Here is a 27,735-nt window from a genome sequence, read left to right on the forward strand (position 1 = left end):
GAGGTTAACTCCAATCACCCTTTAGGTCTCCCCTAAACGCTTCTTCTTTAGAGGAGTCTTGCCTGAAGCCCCAACCCACACAAGAACCTCCTCTTACCGTCTCACAGTGCCAATCTTCCTTCACGGTCCCACCTGTATCCATAACAATGCATTTCCTGGTGTAACTGTTGGCTTGGTGTCCATCTCCCCCATTAAGCAGGAGCTTCTAGGAAGGCAGTATTCGGCTAGTATTTCTTGAAGGAACAAATGAATGAAGACACCTGACTTCATGGGGTTGGAGACCAAGACGCAGATCCCCACTGTCCAGGTGGCAGAGCAGGATCCATGATAGCAGGTGCCAAAGAGAAGAAGGGCTTCCCCCCAGGGGCCTGAGAGGAGTCCCCAGCCGCTCACCCGCTCCCCCTCCCAGCCTGCCCGCCCACCACCGACACACACAGCGACCCAGAGCGCTAGAACACTTCAGCTTTATTGATTGAAACAACCGCGTCCGCGACTAGAGGTTACATTTGAGGGTTTAGGGGGTCAAAGAGGGACAAAAAGGGGACAGAGGCTGGGGTGGAGACAGAGAGCAAGGCAAAGGGGTGAGGATGGGGTCATGTGACTAAAACAACCCCAATACCTTTCACCCGTTAATGAGGGTCTCCTGTTGTGCTTTTACCTTGTTGGGGGGGGGAGCCTGGGCATGGGGGCTTGGCTTTTCTCCCAAGTCTTTGAGGCCTCGGGCTGGAGCAGTCCCCTCCTTCCCCTGCCTCTTCTCCTGGGTTGGGGATAAAGGCCTTGGTGAGCTGGCCACCCTGGGGCAGGAAGGATGCTTGGAGACCACTGGGGCAGAGAGGCAGCAGAGCTGGGCTGAGATGGTGATTATGTGGGCGGCTGGGAGGAGGGAGAGAGGTGCCAGGAGGGAGGGCATTCCCAGTAGGGCCCCCAGGAAATGAATGCAGGCGACATGAGGGAGAGCGGGTGGCAGTGAGCAAGTGCCATCTCTCTGGACCTCTGCTTTCTCACCTGTGCAGTGGGGGCACTGGATTAGATGGTCTCTAAGGTCCCTTCCAGTTCTAAGGGTCAAGGAGGCCCCAGGAAAGAGTGGTTCTTCTGCCCCAGCACACACACACACCCTCACACACACAACCTCACAAACACAGAACACTGACTCAATAGGGAGGGGTGTGCTACCCTGCCTTCGGAAGCAAGGAGGGCTCCCCTGAACCCAGAACCTCAAACAGTGGTCCTACAGGGACCCTCCAGAGGAGGTTCACCCACCCCATTCCTGAGGACAGACCTGGAAATGCCCTCTACGTCCCTGGAGCTGTCCAGGGAGAGGAAAACACAAGGATTTGCACACCCCCCTCCAGCCCTCCTGGTCCTAGGAAGTCGACAGGATGAGGACATAGACACATTGAGCTTCATTCCCAGCCCAGGCTTGTGAGAAGACAGGGGAGGGGAGGGGAAATAGAGTCCCTTCTATCTGGAGCCTGGACAGCAGTGACAGCCAGTGTGGGCAGAGGGAGGCAGCCTCCACGTGTCATCCAGGCCTGACCTGGGGTGGGAGGGGTGGTGGCCTGGAATGAGAGGCCAGAATTGGAGGCAGGGAGATGGTACATCTCCCAGTGCAGGGCCCCCAGTAACATCTGTACCAGCACCCGGAGACAGGGCAGTCTGACCAAGCTCCTTGTCGCTGCCTGGCAGGAGACCCCAGGGGCAGTGACCAGAAGTACTACAGGGCTGTAGTACAGCCACGGCTGTAGTACCTGGCTTCCAAGGCTGGCTCCACCCCAAGTGGCTGTGCGACTTCAACCAGTCCCTTTCCTCCTCTGGGCTTCACCTTCCTCATTTACACTGGAGAGGTTCAGACCTCTGAGGCCCTTCCCAGCACGGACAACCAGAGCCAGGACTTTCGCGGAGCACAGGGAGAAAGGAGACTGCATGGGAACAAGGTGTCAGGGCTCTCCCAGAGAGGGCAAAGGAGGGAGGAGCATTCCGGGAGGAGGGGCTTGGTCTGCAGACTTAGCTCAGCTCCCCAGGTGGCTGTCTGTGGTCCCAGGGGCAGGACAGTCAAGCTGAGACTGCCCCTCTCCTAACTGTATGGCACCTGGCCCTAGGAGTCCCTTTCTCCCCCAGATGCCAGCCTGGAGGGGACAGGGATGAAGGAACCCCAACACCCTGAGGGTTAGACTCCCCATTTTAAGGCCACAAAATGCCTCAGCCACCCTGACCCAGAGGGCGAGACTGCCACTGGGGAGATGCACTGGATCCAGCCAGCCTGGTCTCCCCTGGGCTGGGGGTCTTCAAGGGCCACCTACCAACGCACAGACGCTGACACCCACTGGCACAGAAAGACACACACAGCACAGGCGACACTGATACAGAGGTGTTGACTCACAGGCACACACAGACACACAAACACTGACACACAAGTCACCCAGAGACATACTCATTCCTTGCAGACTCCCTGATACGCACACACACACACACACACAGACTGGAACACCCCTAAGCGCTCACATCACACACTGTTAGTGTTAGCACGCACTGACACCCACACCCCCTGCAGACCTGCCAGCACACACAGGCACACACACCAACCTCACCCATCCGCACATGAGGACCAAGGACCTCGGCGTCGCACTCAGGCACACCATGTTAACGTAGGTCAAGCCACCCTCAAACCAGGGCTGCCCCTGGCCCACTGTGACCTCTCCCCAGCAGTGCTCCCTGTCACTCCCCCACCTTGCACTCTTTGTCCCTGTGACCATGTCCCCTCTCCCCAAACAGACCAGGAACTCAGGGGCCACGTGTGTGCAGTTCAGCTCAGCGGACACACACTGAGCACCTTTTCTGCCTCTGGCTCTATGGATATGGAGGTGAACAGGAGAGACAGGGTCCCCATCATGGAGCCGCCAGGGCAGGGGACAGATTTATTCAAAGGTCATCCGAGGGAAGTAGGCATAGGGAGCCACGAAGCCCCAAGGAGGAAGCACTCCAGGCTATTCATCTCTGGATCTCCAGCGCCCACTCCAGCGAGGGCACAGAGGAAGCATCGGCAGGCAGCAGGCCAGTGGTTCCCCCTCTTGGGTTCTCCTGAGGCACTTTTAAACATTTCTGGTGCCAGGCTGCACTCTAGTCCAGTTAAATCAGGAGCTCTGGGGTGGTACCCAAGCACTGGTGCTTTCTAAGGGACCCTCTGTGGTTCTACTCTGCAGCCAGGACTGGGAACCACTGGTTTATATAATCCATTCCACTGGGCAAAGCCGCTGAGTGATTTCCATAATAGGCCCACTTGTGCTGGGCATGAGGGTGGGAGGGGATGGGGAGAGGGTTGGAAGGTTCAGAGGAGGAGCTCACAGTCTAGTTGGGGCAAGAGACCCTGCACAGATGGGACAATTAAGGAACAATACCCTGCAGACACAATGGAAGCGTATTCTGGAAAGCTAGAGCCACTCATTTCGGACAGAGGCCTTGGCTGGGCCAGGAAGGCAGCCGGGCTGGTCCAGTGTCAGGAGGCCTGGCTCCAGCCCTGGCCCAGCCACCCGCCAGCTGTTGGTGATGATGATCTCCCAGGCCTGGCAGAGCGCTGAGATGGGCAGCGTTTGCTTTGGTTCCCTGCCTGCCTCCTGGTATCACAATGCTGCCTCTTCTCCGCAGCTGTCCCATCGAATGCTCCAGGAGGAGTCCTGTGACACCCCCAGCACAGGTGCTTGCATTTCAGCAGGGTCATCCGTAAGCTCTCTGTTATCCATAGGGAATGAAAAGTGGAAATCCACGTGGCGGCAGGCAGCCTGAGACCACAGGATAGGGCTGGAAGTGGTATATTTGGCCAGCACCCCACAAACATTCATGTCACTGATGAAGATGGACATGCATGCTGACTTACACAGGTACTCACAGAGATGGGGTGTAGACCCAGCCTCATAGATGAATATGTATCATTGCACACGCAGACTCATATTTACACACACTCCTGCCGAGAGATGTACCCATAGTGCTACATAGACACAAAGGGGCCCACACTCATGCACACACGTGTATGCACACACATAGAAACATGGCCACATGCACACATACGTGAAGACTCATCCTGGAAGGGGCTGGGCCTCCTCTCTCCCATGGAGAGCTGGGTGGGGGGCTCAGAGGTGATGTTAAAGAGGAGAGGTCTGGACCCCATCATGCCCGTCTCAGGCTCCCAGCCCAGGACCCAAGGACAGGGAGCCCTTTCACAGCTCAGGGCATGTGGCTCAGCTCCCAGGGAACATGGGGCCAGCAAGTGCCCCACCCTCTACCCCCAGCTCTACATACCCCTCCTCCTTCATTAACCCAGGGTGGGAAGAGAACAGCCAACTAAAGAATGCTTTTCAGTGGAGGGGGCAGGGCACCCCCCTACACACACCCTCCTATCTAGGGCGTCCCTTTATGCCAAGTATATAAGAAACGGAGGCTCCACTCTACTCCCAAATTCAGTGCCCCATATGAGGGGGGAGTGAAATCAAGAAAGCAGGCCTTCTCCTCTGCCCCTCTCAAGTCAAGCCTCACCCCAGAAAATGGCCTGGCCACTACTCCCCTGGCTTCTCGGAGATGCAGCTGGGGGCTGAGGCGAGGCCAGCCAACCAGGACAGGGACTGTGCTCTCAGGAATCCAGCTGCCTGCAGGGTAGGGTTGGGGTGGGATGGGGTCGGGGGAAGGTATCAGTCTTCAGACTGCCCAGGCCCAAGACCTTGTGCTGGGTCCCTTGGAAGGGGCACAGTGAGGGGGGAATATGACATCCTAGGGACAGGTCAGGGGATCTGGGTGACCTGAGGGCTCACCTTCCAGCCCTCACCCTAGGAGCAGAGCTGCATGCAGCAGGTGCCTCACCTTCCTCATCGTCCCCTGCACAGGGACACTCACAGAGCTCACAAAGTCCCACCTGGCGCCCTCTGACCCTGGCCTCCCCTATTCCAGGGAGTCCCAGAATCCGGCCAAGGGTGGGGCTCCCACGTCTGCTCCCCTTCTGGCTCCCTCTGGTAAAGCCACTGGCTGGAGCTGAGCCTTGAGTTAGGGACCGGGAAGGGCAGAAACACACCACAGGTACAGCCAGGACAAGGCCTATGTGGCGCCGAGGTCCTTGGGGTGGCAGACGCCATTCAGACGAGTCCCCTGTCTCCGCAGTAAAGAAGGTGCTGGCAGGTCGGATAGAAACTTGTGCTTTAATATATCTCTGTGTGTGTGAGTGTAGGTGTGTGAGCGTGTGCGTATGTCGAACGACTGTCTCCAGGGCCTTAGTGCCGGGCCTCTGTCCTTGTTTTCTGCTCATCCTCGCAGCCAACGCAGGCCCCCTTCCTGGCGGGCCAGCCCTGCCCCTGGGCACCCCGACTGGCGGGGTCAGTCTTTGGTACGATGTGGACACTTTGGTGTGCCGGGGGCGGGGTGGGGGGGGCCACACAGCTCTCATCATCTCTGCAACGCCAAGAGAAAGATGGCCATCGGCCCCCAGAGCTGCGGGCAGGGCCGGCGAGGGGCTCCACTGCCCGGCATCACCACCACTGCGACGGGAGAGAGAAGGGAGACAGGCCGGGGCTCTGGTCAGCCCGGCAGGGCCAGGGCATAGTGGGCAGGCTGTGGGAGGTCCTGCTACACCCCCACCCCCCGCCTGGGCATCTGAAGGTGGACACTGCCCTCAACGCACACAGACATGCTCGTAAGCACAGACGTGAGGTGGTGTGGTGTGGGTGTTAACTCAGCCTGCTGGGGTCCAAATTCTGGCTCTGCAGCTAAGACATGGAGCAATTTACTCAACCTCAGTGGGCCTCAGTTTCCTCATCTGTAAAATGAGTCTAATGTAAGAGCTACCCCAGAGGACTGCTGTGAGGATTAAAGGAGGTCATGCACACACGGGGTTTTGTACCTTGCCTTGTACATAGTAATCGCTAAGTAAACTCAAGCTGTTATTGCAAACAACTGGCCCCAGGGTGGGGGCACACATTCACCTCTGGACCCACACACACAGAGCCACAGGAGGCACTCTGGACTGTAATTAGCTCAGCTAGCTCTCAGGGGGTCAGGCGCTGGTCCTTTCACTGTCCTATACATGTCCCATAGCCTGAGCCAGAGTGGGGTCCAAGTGTTCACATAGTCACCGACACATGCATCCCATCACCCAGCCACTCTGAATCCTCATTCAGATACAAACACCCTCCCCCGAAACAGACAGGTGCCCACCCCCCACCCCAGATTCGGCTCCCCACCCCCTCCCGTCTTGCACCTTTATTGGGATCCATCTGCTTCCGGGGACACTCCCCCTTCTTCAGTGTGACATCGTCTATGGCGATATCCCCCAGGTAGCCTGAACCTCGAACCCCCTCAAAAATAATCTGGGGTGGAGTCAGAGAGCAGGGAGCAGAGGTTAGGAGGTTCTGCACCAGAGGCCCCTCCCTCCTTCCCCGCAGCCTTCCTGGAAGTCTTCGCGTACCCTGCCTGCGTTCCTCCTGGCTCCCAAGAACAAGCACGGGGCCTTCCTAAGTGCTTCCTGGCCAGAGCGACAGCTCAAGGGCTGGGAGAGCCTAGGAGGAGGTTCTGGGCCTAGTATACTCACCTGGAAGGGCCCGCTGGGGTTGATGGGCACATGGGCCTGCTGCCACACATTGCCCTTATTGCCACTGAGGGACCAGGCATGCGTGTCCAGGGCCTCTTTATTCCGGGACCGCACCAGGAGGTTGAGGGAGCCTGCGGGGAGTGTGAAGAGAGGGGAGCAGTGAGGTCTGGACAAGGACACTTTACCCTTCCACATCCACCAAGACCCCCTCTCCCACCACTGCCCACAGCACTGTCCCCAGTGGATGGGACCTTCTCCCCAACGCAGACCGGTTCATTGTCCCATTATCCCAGGGGGGGACTTCAACATAGGAAAGAGAGAGACAATAGCAGGGTTTCAGTTCATCAACACAATCTGCAAATTTTCATTTCTTCCCTTCCTTCCTAATCAGCTAATCCCCCTATCCCTCCACACACACACACACACACACACACACACACACTCATGCCACCCTTACCCCTCTAGACAGGGGAGTTGTCCCAGGACAGTGGGGCCTGTGTCTGAGTGCAGAGCAGGAGTCCCAAAGTGTGCAATGCATACCCCTGGTGGCACCTGGTACATGATTTCTGGAGGGACAGGAACAGACTTTCCATTTTTAATACTCAAGGTGGGTGTAGGGGGGTGAGCGGAATGGGTGAAGGGAGCCAAAAGGTACAAACTTCCAGTTATAAGATAAATAAGTCCTGGGGATGTAATGTACAGCATGGTGATTATAGTTAATAACACCGTATTGCGTATCTGAAAGTTACTGAGAGTAAAATTTCTCATGCCCCCCAAAAAGATTCTGTAACTATGTATGGTGACAGATATTAACTAGACTTCTTATGGTGATCATTTCACAATATATACAGACATTGAACCATTATGTTGTATACCTGAAACTAATATAATGTTGTATGTCAATTATACCTCAATAAAAAAATGTTAATTCTTATATGTATGTTTTAAGAGGTGAATAAAGCTAGGCTTCAAACCCGTGATTTCTCTAATATTGATGCTTAGGACACAAGTAAGAAAAAAGAGTGAGTTGGAGCCTGTCTGCCCACAGCCACAGGGCCCTGGAATTTTAGAAGTGCTGAGGGGTACTGGGAGAGAAGGAGGGGATCAAGGCTTGGCGAGGAGCACCCAGGCAATGTCAGTGCCCACCCCTCAGCTCTTCCAGCCCACCTCGAGCCCCCAGTGACAGGAAAGACCTGGCTCCAAGGGAAGGGGAATCAATCTTAGGTGACACCTGGTGGCTGGCATTTCCATGGTACTGCCCACAGACAAAGCCACACCATCTGTGACACCAGATAGACAGACCCCCAGTGGGGGAGAGGCACCACAATTTTACCTGCCTGAGACGAAAGGAGTTGGCTTGGACCAAAGAAAGTCAGTGAGACACAAGGTCTGGGGACAGCTGGTGCCCAGAGCTGGTAGGGTGGGAGGGGAGGGGAGAGGACGGACTAGGACAGCAAAAAACATCCTTCTCCCCAGCAGCAGACCCGGGCCTGGGTGAGGAACTTGCCAAACGTTCAAGGTACGTGGGGAACCTTCACCAGCTGATGGGGCCGGGCAAGGGTGACTCCCAGCGCCCCACGGTCCAGGAAGTGCCACACCAGCTTAGGCAGGGCTCAAACCCCAGTGCCTTTCGGGCTCCCAGCCAGCCCCAAAGGGACCTCTATCTCTCTTTCCCCTCCTGGAGATCTTTCCCTTGTTCCTATCTCCCTGGGGTCCAGCCTCAATCCCCATACCTTTTCTTCCTCCTCCACCACCCTTCCCCAAAGACCCTAATGAGAGAACTCCACGTTTTCACTGCTCAAACGAAAATTGAATTTCTGCCTTCATCAGCTCCAAGATCTCCCCTGCTTCCTGACAGCCTTTCACAGGGGTCAGAGCCTTCAACCTCCCTTAAGGGTTGACCTGCTCACCACATTCTCTACCATCCTCGCCACCTCCAAAGTCAAACCTGGACATACCCCAGCTTCCCGGCCTCTGGGCTTTTGCTCCGGTTGTTCCCACTGCTTGAGATGCCCACCTCTATCATGTTCCCGTGGCCAAGTCCTTCTCATGCTTCGAGGCCTCTGAAACGTCACCTCCTCCAAGAAGTCTTCCCAGGCTTGAGCTGGGAGTCTCCTATCCTTCGTGTGAACTGAGTCCTCAAACTGCAGCTCCCGGGCCCTGACTGCCCTGCTCTGCGATGCGGCAGTTATGGGCATTCCCATCTTCTCCGCCTGTTTGACTCCTTGAGGGAACGTCTCCATCAAATTCCTATCCGTTCTCAATATTAAGTGCTGAATGAAGAACTTTCCATGACTGTCATCTGGACTGAAGAAGGACTTCCACAGAATCTCAGGATGAGAAATTACCTCAGGGTTCGTCAAGCCCAGACCTCCCTGTCATTCATTTGTTCATTCATTCAACTAATTGCCAGGTACTGTTCCAGGCACTAGACATACATCTGTGAATAAGAGGAAGACCCCTGCCCTCATGGGGCTTAGACTCTCTTGGTGGTAAGCATTAAAAAGAAAATAACGCAGGGAAAGAGTTAGAGGGGTCTTTTAGATGGGGCTGTCGGGGACCTCTCTGAGGAGATCTGAAGGAGGGGAAGGGAAGAATGTTCCAGGCCAGGGGAAGATCATGAGCACAGGCATCTAAAGCAGGAAGCTGCCTCAGTATTTGAGGAAAGCTATGTGCTCCAGCTGAGTGAAGTGGTGCAAGGGGGAGAGGGGGTGGCGACAGAGAAGCAGGCAGGGTGGGATCAGGTATGGGAGGCCTGGAGAAGACGGTGATGGAAGGGGACAGAGCAGGGGAGTAACAGGACCTGGGACAGGGGTCCCCTCCACAGCATCCTTGCCCAACAGTCTTCTTGTCGAGGGACAGGATGGCCCACTCCTGTGCTGGGCAGATCTGACGCCTACAGGGTCTTCCTCAGGTAGAATTCAAATCTGCCTCCGCCAGGAAGCTTTCACTGACTGCTGTTTGTTCTACCCCGCTGGGGACACTGAGCAAGCTCTGGAGCACAGACCACTCCTCGGGGAAGTCTCTGCATCCCAGCTCATAAGGCCTGATCTCCTGTGGCCACGCTGGACCCAGCTGGGACCCCAGTGCCCTTCCTAAGCTTAGGATAAAGTGACCAACTGTCCTGGTTTGCCTGGGATATGGGACTTTTGGTGTAAAAAGTTGGAATTGGTTTGAATTGGTTACTCCAGCTGGGGAAGCCAGATGGAAATGAGGGGGCTGGGCAGGGTAGGGCAGGACAGTCCTGGTCACCCACCCCACCTACCCCACAGGAAACTTCTCATGAAGTCCAGACCCAGCCACAGGCAAAGTGGTCTGTGTGGATGGCCTGGGGGCCCCAACGGATGCAGAACCTTCCATCCCACCCCATTCTAGTTCATCAGTTCCGCTTGATCCCTTACTCTAGCTGCAGAGACTTCTCCATAATGAGCCTTTACTCTGCTTAAGTCCCTTCCTCTACAGTGCAGCTGAGGAAAACAATGAAGCTTTCTGTGGCCTGATGAGGCACGATCACCAAGATGTTCGGTTCAGAGGGAAAAGCCAGGCACAGAACAGTGTGTGTAAAATGGTAGAAAACAGAATATATATGTAGTGGTTTCTATATGCATAAAGTATTTCTGGAAATTTGCCTCTGAGGAGGGGCTCTAGGTGGCAGGAGGCCTGGGATGGAGGCGGCCTTTCATTATGCACCTTTTGTACATGTTGACCTAGCAAAATATATTACTTTTCCCATAAATATGTAAACAAGCAAATAAATAAATAAAAAGTTTTAAATTGTTAATTCCTCAGCAGAGTCTTCCATAATCAGGGCCCCAAGTCAGTCGAGTCTCCCTGTTACCAGCTGTCTCGGCCCTGTCCTTTTGTGTCACGGTGGTCACTAAGGCCTATCTGGTGCAATTAGTTATTTAATGTCTGTCTCTCCCACTTGACTGTAGGTGCCAAGCGGACGGGAAACTTGTCCACCCCGTTCTCTGCAGCAGCTGATGCCTGGCACTGAGCAGGGGCTCCAGAGGTGATGGCTGGCCGGATGAGTTCATTGATCCATGTGACACTCCTGCCAGTGCCATCGCTTCCCAAGGGGCATTCCTTAGGATCATGCCCACACTTAGGAAGCAGGACTTCCTCTCACCGCTCCCAAAGCAGCACCCTTCCAACCCTGTGTTTAGGGCTTGGGAGAGTCAGACAGACTTGGGTTGCTGTGTGATCTTGGCCAAATGCTTAACCTCCCAGATTTACATGGTAACATCCTTCACCTGGTGGTTGTGAGGGTTAATGAGACCACAGACGCAGCGCACCCAGGATGGCATCTGGCACCTGGCAGGCACTCAATACGTGCAACCTCTTAGCTGTCTTCTTGATCCCCTCCAAAAACTTAAATCTCATCCTGCTGGAGCCGTTTGCTTTGCAGACTCAGGAAGCCTCGACTGTCTCAAAACCTCAGACAAGCTGGCTCTGGACATCCCCCCTTCCCCAGATTCTGCTCACACCCCTACAAGGATCTGTGACTCAGCCAAGCTGGGAAGCCCAGGCCTCACCGGGCCAATCCCCAGCCTCCTACGGAGCCTCCCCTCCAGCCCCCCGCACACACTTGGGCAGACTACCTGGTCCCCCGACTCACCGATGTGCTTCCCGTACATGTGGTAGAAGAAGGAGACGCAGTAGAACTTGGCGCTGGCGTTGTACAGGGGACTCACCAACCGCGCACGGTCCCCCAGCTCCCGGGGCCTGGACGTCTCAATGAACATGTAGTAGCCTGCAGGGAGGGGGAGATGCGCCAACAGCCCCCTCTTCACCCCACCCAGGACTCTTTCCACCCGATTCCTTCTCTACCTTAGCCTCAGCTGTCTGAATCCCAGGTGCCTCACCCCAGCCACCCTGTTCTCCCTGCCGCACAGCACAGGAGTCTGGGCCACGTTCATGAGTCCTTAGCTCCACTGCAGCTCCTCCTCTTCCTGATCCTCTCAGGACAGAGCTGTGTCCCCCTCAGACCGGGGCTCCCTGAGGGCGGGGCCGCGTCTCCCCTCAGACCGGGGCTCCCTGAGGGCGGGGCCGCGTCTCCCCTCAGACTGGGGCTCCCTGGGGCTAGACCCCTCCCTGAAGCAGTCCTCCATTCCTAGCAGCAGGCCATGTCCTCACCCTCTGGAGTGCCGCTGATGTCAGTGGGGGGACCGGTGTTGGGAGAGCGTTTGGGGTTCTGGGTGAGGGCGTTCTGCCGTGTCCAGTCAAAGTTGTCTGTCAGGTCCTGGGTGTAGCCACAGATTTTCTCATCCTCAAAGTGACAGGTGTTGTCTGCATTGGGGCGGGGAGGGGTGGGGGTGAGACAAAGAGGTCAGCCCCCTCAGGCCCTCTGGACCGGTTTCACCCTCCTTGTCCTCCCAACGCAGCTCCCAAGCATCCACGCAGTGGGCCCAGGATTCCAGGGCTTTGAAATCAGGCACTGGGGCCCCTGACAAATCTGTTCCTGGAACAGGACTTCTTAACCATTTTTGTGCCACAGACCCTTCTGGCATCAAGTGAAGTTAAGGACCTCATCTCAGAATAATGACTTTAGACGCATAAAATGAAATGCATAGGGTTACAAAGGAAATCAATTATACTGAAACACATTTGTCAAAATATTTTTAAAAAACAAAGGTGTGATATAATAATAAGTGGACTTCTTTATTATCTAATAACGTCACAAGATCTAGTGTCAGGTCTAATAGTTACCATAGTTTTAAAATACTAATGACTGTAAATGACATTCAGAGATCGCTGCAACAACTTCAAGGTGATGTGAGAACATTGGATTTCTCCTAATGACAAAGTCACGGGCAGTGATTACACTACTGTGGTTAGTTGCCTGCATTCATCATTGAAGGAGACGTTAAATTTCCACTAGAAATTAGGGAAAATAAAGAAGTCATTGTATGCCCTTCCAGGTTCTAGGTTCATGACCCCCTGAATTCTACACACAGATCCTTTAGTGGTCCACGGATCTCAGATTAATGATCCCTGCCCCAGAGAACAGAGGATGTGGATTAGCCTGGCCTCTTCATCTTTCTTTTGGGGACAGTGAACGGTGCTGAGTGAGGATGAAAGGCCCTGAGTTAGAGGTGTCCCTCCTACTCCATCCCTGTCCCCCACCTTTAAGATCCAGAATAAAGCCTGGATGCAAACATCCCCAAGCCCAGCACTGCTCCTTTCTGCTTCTCCTTCCAGCTGCTGCTCTCCACCCCGTTTTCTCTCTGGGTATCTCTTGGGGTTCCTTCCTCCCACCAGGGGAGCCCTTGTGTCCTTAAAGGGAAAGAGAGTTGTGGGGGGTGGGGGGGTATCTCACCTGATAGGTTGGGAGAGTTGATGGCTGAGAAAGCAAGCAGGAAAACCAGTCAGAACTGAGCTGTGGGACTATGCAGAGGGTGCCCAGGCTTGGGACCAGGGCACAGGGTCCCCAGAGCCAGGACTGGGACCCAGAGGGGCCTGGGCGGCAGTGATGGAGTAGAACACTGCACAGTGGGGATCCCCAAGCTCAGGAACCATATGGGGAGTGTGGAGGGGGTTCCCTGGGCATAAGATGGGCCCACCCTTACCACCACCACCACCACCACCTACGCTCCGTGTAGTGGATGATGCGGGAGGCCATGTCACCAGCCCCGAAGGTGGTGTAGGGCGTAAGGCGGACCTCATAGCTGTGGGGCACGCGGAGGTCAGTCAGGATGTACTCCAGCAGCTGTCCCTTCTCCACGCGCCGCACCGGGATGGCCTTCACCATAGTGTTGTGCTGATTCAACTGTAGATACAGGGAGTCCCCAGATGCCCGGCAGGCCACGCCCCCCACCAGAGCACCAGCCCAAGCCTTGGTGTGACTTGGGGGTGGGGGGTGGTCAGTGTCAGGCAGCGGAAAGAGAAAGGACTAGGAAGCCTGGCCCTCAATTTCCTCATCCGTGAGACAGGACAATCACCCCTTCCATGCCTACCTCCCAGGGCTGTCTTAACAATAAGTGATAACAGCAGATATTGAACAATTAATGCATTCTGGGCACTGTTCAAAGTGATTTGCCATTACTAACTCATTTAAGCCTCAGAATAATGATCCTATGAGGTGGAATACTATAATTACTCCCATTTTACAAATAAGGAAACTGAGGCCAAACAGATGTAGATTGCCCAAGTTCACACAGAGCTGGATTCTGGCCTAGGCAGTCTGCCTCAGAGTCACACTCTCACCCTCCACACCAACTGCCCCTTGGCCTGGGCAGAGCCACATGAAATTAGACTGGACATGAGACCAGCAGGGTGGCTTTGGCATTGCATTCTAGAAACTCTGTGGATGAGACTGACCTCTCGGCCTTCAGCTCCTGACCCCAGGGTAGATTCTGTGTTTTATAAGTGGCTCTGCCCCCATCCTCCTGTATGAACCCAGTGGACCTCTGTCCAATTCTCAGGGCTGTGCCGAGAGCGTGAGTCCAGAGGGGACAAGGCCCTAGCGCCTCCTAACTCCTGCTGCTGTTCCAGAACACTTTCTCCCTGGCTCTGAGGAGTTGTTTATAAGACAGTCAATGTATCCAAGCCCTGTCTCCAACTCCTTCCCCTGGCTTGAGGAGCATTCCCAGGGTCACCCTGCACCCAGGCCTTGTCCCTCTCGGCCCACCTGGCGGACACTGAGTCTGTAGTTGAGTACAGGGTCGACGGCGTCAGGCTCCCTCTGGGTCCACTGCAGCACGTAGGAGTAGTTCTTGGACAGCTTGTGGCTGCGGGTGGGGTTGGGGGTGTCGAAGTAAAACTCCGGGCTGTAGGCTTTGGCTGAGAGGGCGGGGAGGGGAGCATGGGGCCATGGAGGGTGGGGGATGGAGAGAGACACAGAGAGAGGAGGCACAGGAGAGGGAGAGAGAAGAGGATGGGGTGGAACAGAGAGAGGGGATAGGGGAGACAAAAAGAGAAAGGGAATATTGTGAGGAGAGGAGAAGAGGGGAGAAGAGATGGAGGAGGATGAGGGCAGGGTAGGAGGGAAGGTGGGAGATGGAGAAAAGGGAGATTGGGAATTCCAAGAGGCGGCATTGATGAGAACAGAGAGGAAAGGCCAAGGACAGGACAGAGAAAAGAGAAATTGGGGAAGACATAGAGAAGGGATATTAGAGCAGACATAGGAGGAGGAGATTGGAGGAAAGGCATGAAAAATGGTTAGGATATTGAGGTAGAAGGAAGACAAGAGAGAGGAGACGGATAGAGAGAGGCAAAAAAGGTGGGGAGACAGGGAAAGTGTGGGAGAACAGGGGAGAGGGGGAGGAGGTGGGAAATGTCACAGGGGCTTCTGGCTGGCAGGGCTGGGTGGGTTGGGGAGGGGCTGGGGAGGTGGCCAGAGGCCTGTGGTCCTAGGCCTGGGCCCCCGAGCCAGGAGATTCAAACAAGAGCTAAAGGTGCCCCAGTCAGGCAGGCGCTGTGGGGAGCGCTGGCGTGCAGTGGCGTGGGGGACAGGCAAGCCTGGGCTCTCCTCTGGGTCACTGCCACCAGCTCTGACAGGGAACCGGCTCTCCCGAACGAACGGAGGAACAGAGGAGGGGGCTTCAGCAACCTGTCGGGCCCTCTCGGTTCCCCTCGGCCCTCAGCACAACCTCCACCCCTTTCTGATCCACCCACGCCCGTCTGCAGCCCTAGACAGACCCCCGGAAATGACTTGATGAAGAGATGGGGCTGAGAGGGATTTCTGGGCACCCAGGTGCCTGAACCTCTAGAGTGACAGCTCAGGAAATGTGTGCTGGCTGGCCCAGCGCCACCCACGACCTTCCAGAGAAGCTGGTGAGGGGCGTCTTCTCTCCTCCAAGCTACAGCTCAGGCCCCTCACGTTGGGCCTGCGGCCACGAAAAGAGGGGGTTCCCCATCTGGCCCCTCTAGGGCTTGAAACGGGACGGCTGAGATGGGGCGGAGCCCACGGCTTGAGGGGGCGGGCCTAAAGCTGCTGTGGGCGGGGCTGGAGGGGGCCAAGCGATGGCTGCTACGGGACAAGCAGGAAGTGGAGACCTGGGATTGGACGAGGCTGGAAGGGGTGGAGCCTATGCCTCATGTAGGCGGGGCGTAGGCGCGGTGTGGGTGGGCTTTTAAAGGGAACAGCCCGGACTCGGTGTTCGCAGGTCTGAAGGGGCGGAGCCTGGCCTGGGGAAGGCGGGGCTTGAAAGGGGCGGGGCTGTCAGAGGCCAGAGAGGCGGCTGAGTTAAAAGGGGCGGAGCTTAGGCCAGGTATAAGTGAGCCTTGAAAGTGGAAGGAGCAGAACTGGAGTGGGCGAGAGTGGAGGCGGCGGGGCCGTAGGAGGAGGTCACGGTTGGAGCCGGGAGGCAGGGGCGGGTCTTGGAAAGGCAGGGGTCTAAACCTGGTGTAGGCAGGCTTGAAAGGGGCGGGGGCCGGGCCGGGCCGGAGCCTGGCCCGAGGTGGCGGTGGTTGGGTGGGGCTGGACCGACGGGACGCTCACCCGAGACCTGGAACAGGCAGGCCGCCGAGCCCACGTCGTTGGAGACGCTGCACTCGTAGCTGCCACTACTGTCGCGGGTGACGGCGTCGAGGCGCAGCTCGGAGTGGTCGGGGGCCTCAGCGGCGACGGGGACGGCGGGCGGCGGAGGCAGCAGCTGCCCTTTGAAGCGCCACAGGGCCGAGGCGATGCGCTGGGGACTGCCTCGGAGCAGCGAGCAGCGCAGGAGCACGGGCCGGCCCAGCGCCTGGCGCACATCCTGGGAGCTGGGCTCCACCTCCGGCGGGACTGGGGGCGGGGGCGGCGGTCAGCGGGGCCTCTCCCCACCGAGAGGGGTCTGAGGATCGGCCCCATGGGGAGGCGACGCGCTCGCCCCTACTCCCGCGCCCTGCAGCATGGAAGGCTCTCAGGGCGGATACACACTCGCAGCACACTCATACAACAGCCACGCTCATACCTTCCCGACCTGTAGATACCTGCCCCCCTCCACCCCCGGCCATTCCCTCCGGCCATGCTTCCCAGGCTGGGCCTCTATTCATGACTTAAATGCTCCTTCATCCCTCATGTAATGAAAAGCAGCATAATGTAGGGGGTTTAGAGCATGATCCCCGGAGCTAGATGGCTTAGATTCAAATCTCAGCCCTGCCTCTAACCAGCTGTGAAATCTTACGCATATTACTTAGCCTCTCTGTGACTCGGTTTTCCTATTTGTAAAAACCGGGGAGTAACAGTTCACAGCGCTGAGGAGGGTTAAATGAGTTAGTGCATTAAAACGTTTTAGAACAATGCTTGGCACGTGGTGAGTCAACTCATTATTATACTATCAGACAGTGTTTCCTTGAAGGTCCTTCCTCCTTCAAACTCCTATTCCCACCTGTCAAAATCAGTTATTTCTTTGTTGACTGGGTCCCTGGGAATGAAGACGGGAGGACACTTGATGGTGGAAGTGCGGTAAGAGTCACAAACCCCCATATCTTAGAGCACTGGGGGTGTCAAGGAGGATTTAGGGGCATCAGCAGTAGGTGGGGGGGTTTTGTTGGACTGGGGTGAATGAGGGGTTACGAGGGCGCGGGCCAGGCCGGGAACTGGGAGGGACAGCTGGGAAGGTAGTCCGGGTGGGGCGATGGGACTCACACTGCACGTTCAGCTGCACCTGGGCCTCGCGGGGGCGCACGTTGAAGCCATTATAGCGAGCCGTCTGGCAGCGGTAGGTCCCACTCATGTCGCGGCTCACCCGTTCCAGCCGCAGCTTGCCGTCCGGGGTCTCCTCCAGGGGCAGCCCCGAGGGCAGCAGCGCAGCCTCCTTGTCCACGCGAGACCAGAGCACGGGCGGCCGCGGCTTGCCCCGCACCTCGCACTGCAGCTCGGCCGGGGAGCCCTCGCGCACAGTCACCACGGCCCTGCCCTTGGGCACACTGATGGTAGGCGGCACTGTAGGGGTGGGGGGAGGGAGGAGCGGGGTTAGAGCTCCCCCCAATCCTCCGCTTCCGCTGTAGGGTTTTCCCTCCCTCCCCGCAGTGCAAGCCTCCCTTCCCCATCCCAGACGTCCCACAGACCCTTCAGCATCTCCAAAGTAGAACTCACCTCCCCAAATCCTCTCCGCCTCCTGAGTCTCTACCTCGGGGTCTCTCAACTCAGAAAGAGAGCCTATGTCGTGCTGGCCTATTCCTTCTTTCCTGTTAGCCCCACCTTACAAAGTATTGGGGATCCCAGCTTTGAAACAGTTCTACAGAATATCTCCTCTCTCAGTCCCCTCTCTCCCTCCCACTGGCCCTGCTCTAGTTAAAACCTCCATCTCCTCTTTCCTGGAGTGTTATCACAGACCACTAGTCTGTCCCCCAGCATCCTTACCCTTTCTTCCAAAGTAATAGAATATCTGGGTTTTAGCAGAGCACACAGCAGGGATAAAGACTATATGTCCCAGCCAGCCTTACAGCTAGCTGTGGCCATGTGACTAAATTCTGGCCAATGGGATGTGCTGGAAAATAAGGGTCTTTGAAGGGAGAGGTGTGCCCCTCTCCTTCCTGCAGCCTGGAATGCTGACTGATAGCTGCAGCTGGAACTGCCATCATGGGTGTAGGTCTCACATGCTAAGGATAATGGAATAGTAAAACAAGATGGAGCCTGGGGCCCTGAGGACCTGGTGGAGCAGAGCCACTATTCCAGCCTAGACTGCTCACTTTTACATGAAGAAGAAATACACATTTAGCTTGCTTAAGCCACTAGTATTTAGGGTTTTTCTGTTATTCACAGCCAGACTTAAGCCAACTCAACACATCATCCAAATGGAGGGTCTTTTTAAAGACTTCCATGGGTCCCATCTCACATCACATCAAACAAATTAAAATGTCCTACATTAAATAAAAATTGTAAATAACTCTACGAGGCACGCGGCGGTCCAGTTATCTAGTTACCATAATTTATCCTCTGTAGACTCTTATACATTTATTGGCTTTCATTTTGCAGCTTTCTCTTTGTATTTTGGAGCCAATTAATTCATTTTTCCAGGTCTAAACCATTTCCACAGGCCCTTAAAATGCTTCCATTCCCTAGGCATCAAGCCTATGAGCCAAATGGAGGAAATGGCCCTGTGCCCCATTGATTTCCCTGTTTCTGAAACATCCCAGCTGCCAACCCTTCTGCACCCGCGCAGGTAAAGGGCTGTGTCCTCTGCTTTGAGGCCACACTGCCCTCAGGTTAAAGCTCAAATTCCTTGGCTCTGTAAACAAGGCCCTCATGATCCAGCCTCTGCCACCCCCCAGCCTCATCTTCCCTCTCCCATCCTGGGTCCCCGCTGTAGAATCCACTTGTAAGGAACACACTCCCTGGACATGCCAAGGCTTATACACCTTGGGGCTCCCCGTCCCTTCTCTCCTGGGCTTGACCCCACCTAGCAAATGCTCACATGGAGCATGGCTCCTCCGAGAAGCATTCCCTTGTGTCCCCAGCCAGCCTACTACTCGTTCTCTCAGGTCCACCTTTAGCTCCTGTGTCCCACTTCTAAGGTCTGCCCTTCCATTTCCTGCCTTATCCCACCCCTTCCCCAACAGATCTGTCTCCCCAGCTAGGCAGCAAGCTCTGAGCATGGGGCTGTGGCGTTTGTGTCTGGGTTCCCAGCTCCTCACCCAGGGCCTGGCACTCAGCGATTTGCAAAATGGATTTGTGGAATCTGCAGGCCTGGTCCACTCCCAACGCTCAGCTCAGGTCGGTCTCCTTCCAGAAGCCTTTTTTGACCCTTCCAGCCTCACCTGGCCTCTCCCTGTGCAGATGTCAGGATGGGAGGGGCCTCCAAGGCCATATAGTTCAATCTCTCACAGAAGAGGAACTGAGGCCCAGGGAGTTGAAGAAGGTATAGTCAAAGTCAGCCAGCTCCTCAGTGCAAGGTGCAGGGTGGGGGCTGGAGATGAGATTCTAGGGACCCTCTCCAAAGTCATCACCTCCAAACTCCTGTCATTTTCTAAGTGTAAACCATCAATGGTGGCTGACAGCAGGCTCTGCAGTCAGACTGCCCGGGTTCGAATGCCAGCTCCACCACTTATTGGTATGTTAACTTAGGTAAGTTTCTTAAACTCTAAGCTAAACTCTGACCCTAAGTTTCTTCATCTCTAAAAATTGAAGATAAACCATCTACCCCACAAGCTAAATCATGAAGGCAAATGAGATAAATATAAAATCATCAGAACACATAGTAAACACTCAATAAATGTTAGCCATTATTATTTCATTATTGTTATTATCATTGGAATAAAGACTGAAATCCCCTGCATAATCTGGCCCCTGTGACCTCTCCATTCTCATCTCACTCCATCCTCCCAGTCACATTCTCCTTCCTTCATTTCTCCAAATGACCCTGCACTTTCCTGCCTCAGTGCCTTTGCACATGCTGATTCCTTGGCTTGCCTTTCTCTTCTACCCTCCTTTGCTCTCCTTTGCCTAGTAAAATCCTGCTCCTCCCTCTGATTTCAGATCAAATATTCTATCATAGGAAACCCTTTCCTGACTCTCATGTATCACAGTTTGCAGTGATATATTTATTTATGAGACTATCTGAAAAATGTTTGCTTTCCTACTTGGTTCAAAATAGGCAGAGCCTATTTTGCCCACTACTGTACCCCAGTGCCTAGCACATTGCCTAGTATATAATAGGTGCTTAATAAAAAATGTGTACAGCATGAACAATGGGATTGTCCTCACTCTGGCCTCCCTTTCGCAAGTTGCTGACCCCACCGCCCCTCTGCGGGCCTCTCCAGCTCCCTCACACCTCCCCTCTTCCCCTCCAGCTGCCCACCTGTCTCAGAGGAGATGTTGACCTCGACACTCAAGTCAGGCACTGGTGCCCCTGGGAAGGATGCCACGCACAGGTAGGTGCCGTAGTCGCTGAAATGCAGGTCGATGAGCTCTAGGCTGCTCGTGACGGCGGGCAACTCAGGGTCATTTCGGGTCACCAGCAGCCTCTTGGACATGCGAGCCGGCTTGCCGTTCTTGAACCACTGGTAGGTCACCTTCTCCTGGGGCACTGCATCCACATGGCACGACAGCTTCAGGTCCTGGCCCAGCTGTATGTTCTCACTCTCTTTGATCACATCTGGGGTGATCTGGAATGTGGCATTCTTCATGGCTATGGGTGGAGGGGGAGGGAAGGGTGGCTGGGGCTGGCCCAAAGCCAGGAGCCTATGTCTCACCCCATCCAGATACAGCTTCTCCCTTCGAACTGGCTTTTTTTTTTTTTTTCAGTTTTATTGAGTAATAATTGACATTCAGATGCATTTCTAAAAGTTCAAAAACGCTTGCTGTAGAAAAGTGAGTTTAGTAGTCACTATAGCCACTTTGACTGAAGATACACTATGTGAGAGGTACTGTTCTAAGCACCTTAGCTGGATTTACTCATTTAACCCCTCTCACAGCCTTTGAGAGAGGCACTTTATCATTCCCATTCTACAAAGGAGGGAACTGAGGCTCAGACAGTTTAAGTAACTTGCCCAAAGGAGTAGCCAACCTTGAATTCAGACCCAGAGACTGCACTCTTAACCGCTACACTGCTTTATCCTTATTCTTATTTTAAACTTTGAATATGAAAAATACAATTCTGGAAGGACACACCAGAATGTAATAGTGCTTCTGTCTAGAGAATGGGGCTCAGGAGAATTGGAGGGAAATTTTAATTTGCACATTTTACCCTTTTGTGCTGTTTGACTCTTTGCAACAAGTTTTTGTAATTTTTATAATAAAAGCCCAGTACAATCATTTTACCTCCAATTACATAAAAACACAGAGTTTAAAAAGAAAAGGTTCTGGCCTCTTTCAAAATCTGAATATTGTTTGATGTAAGCCAAAGACTTAGACAGAATTCTTAATATTGGGTGCTAATTGGACAGGACCTTGGTATAACAGCCATAAACCAGGACTGGGCTGGCCAAAGCAGGCTGTATGTCACCCTAAGAGGTGACCATAAGTATTTGATGTAAATTGTGATCTCATCAACCCAGGTTTTACAGGCCAAATGAAATCAGGTGGAGAAAAATAACCTTCTGATGGGAAAAGTACCATCAAAGGAAAAAGTAGTCATCAGATAGCAATAATCGGCTACTGTCCTTCTTGCTCTGATTAAGTAAAAATTGATAGGGAGCTAGCTTCCTTTGTGAGAAGAGCCAGAGAGAGACTGTCAGTGAGAAATGAAGAAAAAAGAGAGTCCATTTCATCAGAAGACTCTCAATTGAATTTGACAGAAGCTGTACTTTACTTTCAAGTGCTAAAGAACTGGAAATAAGCCTGGATCTTTAAAAAAATAAATAAATAAACAAACAACAATCTAAAGCTTCACAAGCAGAAGAATTTAAAGTTTTCTCCTTAAAGCAGAGTAGCAAAGTCAACATCATACTGAGTAGCTAATGGTAACTACTGAGGCTGAGTCTTAGCAAGGAAAGTGTACGTCTTTAATCGGATTCCAAGTTTCATATCATTCTTACACTTAGTAATTATCTTCAGAATTTCTGAAATGCTTTGCTAATAAGATTTACTTATGAGGCATGTGGGAATGTATGTTATTTTCACTTTAACCCTGTTAATCATTTAGAAATCATTGTACAGGAAGAAAGCCAGGAAATGTCTCTTGAAGACTGGAATGTAACACATTTAGCTTTTTGCAGCCTCAGTTTCCCAATCTAAAAAACATGTAGGTAATCAACACCAGCCCTTCCTACTTCTTGTATTGTTGAGGTTATATTTAGAAATGCAGATTGTAAAATGTAAATAACTTTATGCAAATTTTAGTTCCACCATCTGCTGGCAGACACCTGAATTGCAGGGAAATCAAAGTACCTGGACATGCCCCTTCAGCATCTCTCACCTACCAAATGGAAGCAGACAGGCCCCTTTCCCATTTCATTGGTGGTTCCTGGAGGCCAGGAACCCTGCCTGCCTTCCATGTGCCCTCCCAGCCCTCTGGAGGCACGTACATCGCACCAGCAGGTTGACGGTCTTCTTGGCAGGGTTGCCCACATTGTTGGTGGCTGTGCAGTTGTAGTAGCCAGAGTCCCGGGCCTGCACTGAAGGGATGCTGAGGGTGCCACCCTGGGCCAGAGCACCCAGGGGCAGCGGGCCCGGCCCATGGGACCACTGCAGCTGGGGTAGGGGATCACCGCCTGTCAGCAGACACTGCACCGTCACATTCTCCCCAGGGTTCACCACCAGAGTTTCGTTCACAGACAGCTTCAGGGCTGGTGGTGCTAAGAGGACAAGGAGGTGGGGTCTTAGGGGATCATGAGGCAGGGCTGGATGTGGGGGAGATTAAGGGGGTTGGGAAAACATGGGGTCGGGGAAGGACTCAGGGGAGAAGAGAGAGGAGAAGGCAGGGAGCAGGCAGAGGGGAGGAGGAGATGCACTATGGTGATGTGCCTAGAGTCCTGTGTGGGGTGGGGCACTGCCTCCTGGCTGGGGAGTCAGCCCAGTGGGCAAGGGATACGGGTGGGGAAGTGCCTGTACCCGTGGTGTTGGTGAGCCGGAAGGTGATGGCCTTGTCCGGGATGCCGCACACATTGCGTACAGACACCTGGCAGGTGTAGCTGGCATAGTCCTGGGGCCGCAGGTTCTTCAGTTTCAGGACCTTGGTCTCCCCCTAGGCAGCAGCGGACCACTGGGGTGAGGGGCCTGCTCGAGTCTCCAGGGGTCCCACACACATTCACCCAGCACCAGGCTAAAGCAAATTCCTGTTTTCATTCCTATCTTTCCCAGCCTCCACACCACTTACCCCCAGGGAGTCTGAGCCTAGGCAGATGCTGTACTCTCCATCCCCTGGGCTTCTCCGAGTCTGAGCTTGTCCTGGTGCACACTGGCCAGGACTGGGCCTCAGTTTCCCCACTCTGGGAAATGGAGGGTACGGAGGGAATCCTGCTCTTTCTTACAACCCATACAAACATAGGGCTGGCCCACAGGCCATGGCCACATGTGGAGCTCTGACAGCCACTTAGGATAGCCACCTCTGAAAGCCCTCCCTGGTAGGATGGCTTCATCACCATCTCCTGGGACCATAGGGGACCCATGGGACGTAGAGTCATTCCTCTGCCCCCAACTCCTGCCGTGCCTGCCCATGGGTTCCAATACTCTGCCTGCCAGCAGTGGGCAGGGATAATGTGCCTGCCCCTAGGGGGTGCCTTTCCTAACTAGCCATGTTCCTGGAGGACATGTTGTCTTGGGGATTCCCTTGTCCTCACCACTGCTCCCTGACCTTTCTGTCCCGATTTCATCTGCCCCAGGTTGTCCAATCAGAATGCATGCTTCTGACGTCAGAACAGAATTCTTGGAGTCAGGGCAGTCACCGGAACTCCAGGTGTGAGGCCTCAGTCCCTATTCCCCCCTTGCTTGTTGGGTGCAGGAGCAAGAGTGTAGCCATGAGGAGACCAGGCCAGCTGCTGCCTGTCCTCACCTGGGTGTAGAGAGGCTCATAGATGTCGACGCCATTGTCCTGGCTGTGGGACAGGGTGTCAGAGCCCCGCTTCCAGATGAAGCGGGCTGGCGGGTTGGAGTTGACAGTGCAGCGCAGGAACACCGTCTTCTCCTGGTAGAAGTTGCCTCGAACATCGCTCACCGTCTGGTGCACCGTCAACACTGGCTCGTCCAGGTCTGCAAGGGCAGAACCCCAAGGGAGTCAGGGCTGGGTGACCCCAAGGTCAGGAGCTTAGGCTCTTGGCAGCCCTCAGGAAAAGCTAAGCCACCCTCAAAGAATGCTTCCAGAGAGCCAGATGCTCTCCCAGCCCTGAAGTTTGACTAACCCATTAGAGACAGGGGACTGGACTTGATGGCTTCCCAGCTGTCCCTCCCCAAGGACCTGCATGGGGGGTGTCTTTCTTCACCCTCCCATCATGGAATGGAGGAAGCAGCTGCAGACTGGAAGTCAGGAAACCCTGGTTTGAATCCCAGGCTAGCTGTGAATTTGTGGTGTGACCTGCCTGAGTCCCTTGTCTCTCTGGGGCTGTTCCTCACTGGTGAATTGGACTAGACTAGTGGTTCTCACCCCCTGTTTGCACAACAGAATCACATGGAGATTTTCTTTTTGAAAGCAGAGTCTTTTTGAAGAAGAAGAAGATTAGCCCTGAAGCTAACTACTGCCAATCCTCCTCTTTTTGCTGAGGAAGACTGGCCCTGAGCTAGCATCAGTGCCCAACTTCCTCTACTTTATATGTGGGATGCCTGCCACAGCATGGCTTGACAAGTGGTGTGTATGTCCGCACCCAGGATCCGAACTGGCGAACGCTGGGCCACCGAATCTGAGTGTGTGAACTTAACCGCTGTGCCACCGGCCCAGCCCCAGGGATTTTCTTTTTTAATACTGATGCCTGGTAGAGCTCATGGATGGTGTCAGAAGTCAGAAGAGGGACTGCCTCTAAGGAGATCATTGACTGGGAAGGGGCATGAGGGCACTTTCTGGGGTCCTGGAAATGCTCTTGGACTGGATGGTGTTTACACATACACATATATATGTAAGAATTCATTGAACTGTACATTTAATATTAGTGCACTCTGTTGGATGTACGTTAATCCTTAATAAAAATGCTTAAGAAAAAAATCCCCATGTCTGGGCCCCATCCCCAGTTAATTACATTGGAATCTCTGGATGTGGGACCCAGGCAGCAGTATTTTTGTTTTAAAGATCCCCTAGACATTCTAATGTGCAGTCAGGGTTGTGAACCAAAGGCATCAACATCTACATTCTAACATCCCACAATGGATGTCCCAACATTCCATTATTTGGTCCTCCCAAAGCCCACCTGGATAGAAGTCATAACCAAGACCCTGGGTGGAGGTGGGGCACTGGTGAAGCCCACACCCTGCCTGCCAGCCCTGCCAGCACCAATAACTTGAGCAATGACCCTCAGCCCCAGGGTTTGGCAGGCCCCTGCGTGGCTGATGGGGGACAGAAGAGAGGGTCTGGGGGTTCCATCGCTCATCACTCTATCGGGTCTCACTTGAGGGGTGTGCAGCATATTTAACAGGTAGGTTCATTGTAGACATTAAGATGGTGTCAGACAGGCCCCTGGGCCTAGCCCCACAGCTTCTGGGTACATAGGTCAGTTTGGATGGGCACAGAGGTGGTGGCAAGCAGGGAAATAGCCTCTTGGTGTTCAGGGCAGGAGGGACTAGGGGCTTCCCATTCAACCATCAGCAAGGGCTGAGGGTGCTTGGTCCTGCAGGTGGTAGGGGAGGGATGTTTCAGAGCTGCCCCTGGGACAAAAGCAAAGACAGCAGGTACTATGGGAAGCGCAGTGGACCAGAACCAAGAGACCTAGGCAGGTGAGCAAGTCACAAGCCTTCAGTACCTCGGTGTCTTCATCTGTGGAATGGGTACAGTCCAACCCGCCCTGCCTTCCCTGACCACTTTACAGGGGTGTTGCAAGGTTCATACGGGATTACAGATGGGAATGTATGAATGGCAACGGGTGGTACGCACTGGAGGAACAGCAGACATGCCTCTCTAGTCCAGAGGACAGAAGGTCTCTACTGTTCCCCTCCCGGGCAGTGTCGCTTCTCCATCCTGACCCCGCCCTCACTCTGCCTTCCCATCCTGAGCTCCCCGCCGGGGGTCGCCCTGGGAGGGCAATGACTCACACTGCACGTCCACGCGGATGGACTTGATTGCGGGCACGCCCACGCCGTTCTCGGCCTTGCAGTAGTAGCGGCCGCCCTGGGTGCGCGCGATGCGCTCGATGCGCAGAGTCTCGTTGAACACCGACGTCTCCTGGAACTTGTCAGACGCGCTGCCCGCAGTCTTGGTCCACCGCACCTGGGCCAGCCAGGAGGGGCAGAGTCAGACGCGGCAGAGGGTGGGGGCCTCCGGGCTGAAGGGCCCTGCAACTGCGCCTCCCCTCCTACACACATAGTTTATCACGAGCACACGTGGGGCGTACACAGACCTAGGAAACTAACCCAGACAGACTCGTGGGAATGCTCGGACCGGGTAGGATGTCTCAGCGAAGAGCCTGGAGTCAGACGGAGGGGCTTAAATAAGGCAGTATGGCGCAGTGGTTAAGAGCATGGATTTGTGGGCGAGTTACCCAGCCTCTGTTGCCTTCCTTTCCTTGGCCGTAAAGTGGAGAATATTACCCTCCTCGTTGGGCTACTGGGAGGATTAAATGCATATATACTAAATGCCTGGAAGACTACAAATTTGAGAACATTGTTCTGTTATTCCACTGACTGGTTAGTGGCCTTGGGCAGCTTACTCATCTCTCAGCTTCAGATTTCTCATCTGTGAAAGAGGTCTGCACGGTTGCTAGTCTCCTGGTATTCGCACCTTTCTGTATTCCCCTCCCACTTTGTACTAGGGATGGTCTGTGTGACCAATAGACTATGGCGGGAGTGATGGTTTCTCACTTCCAAGATCAGGTTATAAAAGACTGTGATTTCCATCTTGGTTGCTTTCTCCGACCACTCGCTCTGGGGAAAGCCAGTGGTCATGTCATGAGCAGCCCTATGGGGAGGTCACAGGGGAGGAAGAGAAGCCTCAAGTCCACAGCCACAGAGTTAGCTTGGAAGGGGATCCTCCAGCCCCAGTCGGTCCTAAATGACTGCAGCCTTGAGAGACCCCGAGCTAGAACCAGGTGAGCTGCTCCCGGATTCCTGTCCCACGGGAACTGTGAGACACTAAGTGTTTGCTGTTTTAAGCCCCTAAGTTTTGGGGCATTTGCTATGCGGCACTAGATAACTCCATTATACAGCGTAATACCCACTTTGCAGAGTCACTGTGAGGTTTAGAAACAAAGTGTGCAAAGCATTCAACAAATTTCTCTTATTATTAACATTGCCTTAGATTATGGGAAGCTGTCAAGGATCACACCAGAAACTGGGGCTGCTACTTGAAATACTAGAGGTTTGAGAAAAATGGATCAGTTCCAGATTATCAAGTCTTAAGGACTGGCAGATGGGGTAGGGAAGCTCCCATCTTACAGTTGAGGAGGACTGCTTATTACTGAGACACGGCAAGGCCCCTGATCCTGGTGACTAAGCCAGAGAAACAACAAGCTTGGGGGGAAGTGGGTGAAAGGGCTGACTTCTCATGCAGGGAGCAGCCACTTTAGGCCTTACTGTTACGGCTCTCATCCCCTCGCCATCCTGAACTCTACCCTCATGGACTTAGAAGTTACAAAATGTGGGGAAGGCCATGGGCAGTTTTAGGCAATTCATACTTAGATCAGAGGGTGCTTTGGAGAGAGAACAAGGCCAAGAAAATATTTTCTCT

At 54.2% G+C, this 27,735-nt stretch overlaps 1 protein-coding gene across 7 annotated transcripts in view; it reads right to left on the bottom strand.

Moving 5' to 3' along the window:
* Positions 1-448: 448 nt before the first annotated feature.
* MDGA1 (MAM domain containing glycosylphosphatidylinositol anchor 1) overlaps positions 449-27,735 on the bottom strand; it is a 61,091-nt gene continuing 33,804 nt past the window's right edge. The window contains exons 3-17 of one of the 7 annotated variants that reach the window (XM_070584529.1): positions 26,106-26,280; positions 23,926-24,122; positions 22,986-23,118; positions 22,460-22,729; positions 20,293-20,622; positions 17,139-17,435; positions 16,008-16,292; positions 14,196-14,347; positions 13,157-13,334; positions 12,885-12,908; positions 11,702-11,854; positions 11,184-11,318; positions 6,566-6,696; positions 6,236-6,344; positions 449-757 (exon numbers count right to left, since the gene is read on the bottom strand). In XM_070584529.1, the coding sequence (XP_070440630.1) occupies positions 630-757; positions 6,236-6,344; positions 6,566-6,696; positions 11,184-11,318; positions 11,702-11,854; positions 12,885-12,908; positions 13,157-13,334; positions 14,196-14,347; positions 16,008-16,292; positions 17,139-17,435; positions 20,293-20,622; positions 22,460-22,729; positions 22,986-23,118; positions 23,926-24,122; positions 26,106-26,280 (2,697 nt within the window). In that variant the 3' untranslated portion in view covers positions 449-629. Of the gene's footprint in view, positions 5,517-6,235; positions 6,345-6,565; positions 6,697-11,183; positions 11,319-11,701; positions 11,855-12,884; positions 12,909-13,156; positions 13,335-14,195; positions 14,348-16,007; positions 16,293-17,138; positions 17,436-20,292; positions 20,623-22,459; positions 22,730-22,985; positions 23,119-23,925; positions 24,123-26,105; positions 26,281-27,735 lie in introns of all 7 variants that reach the window. The other 6 variants (XM_070584531.1, XM_070584530.1, XM_070584527.1 and 3 more) reach the window with 6 other exon arrangements.

Source organism: Equus przewalskii, chromosome 19, assembly GCF_037783145.1.
Source record: "Equus przewalskii isolate Varuska chromosome 19, EquPr2, whole genome shotgun sequence".
Classification (NCBI taxonomy): Eukaryota; Metazoa; Chordata; class Mammalia; order Perissodactyla; family Equidae; genus Equus; species Equus przewalskii.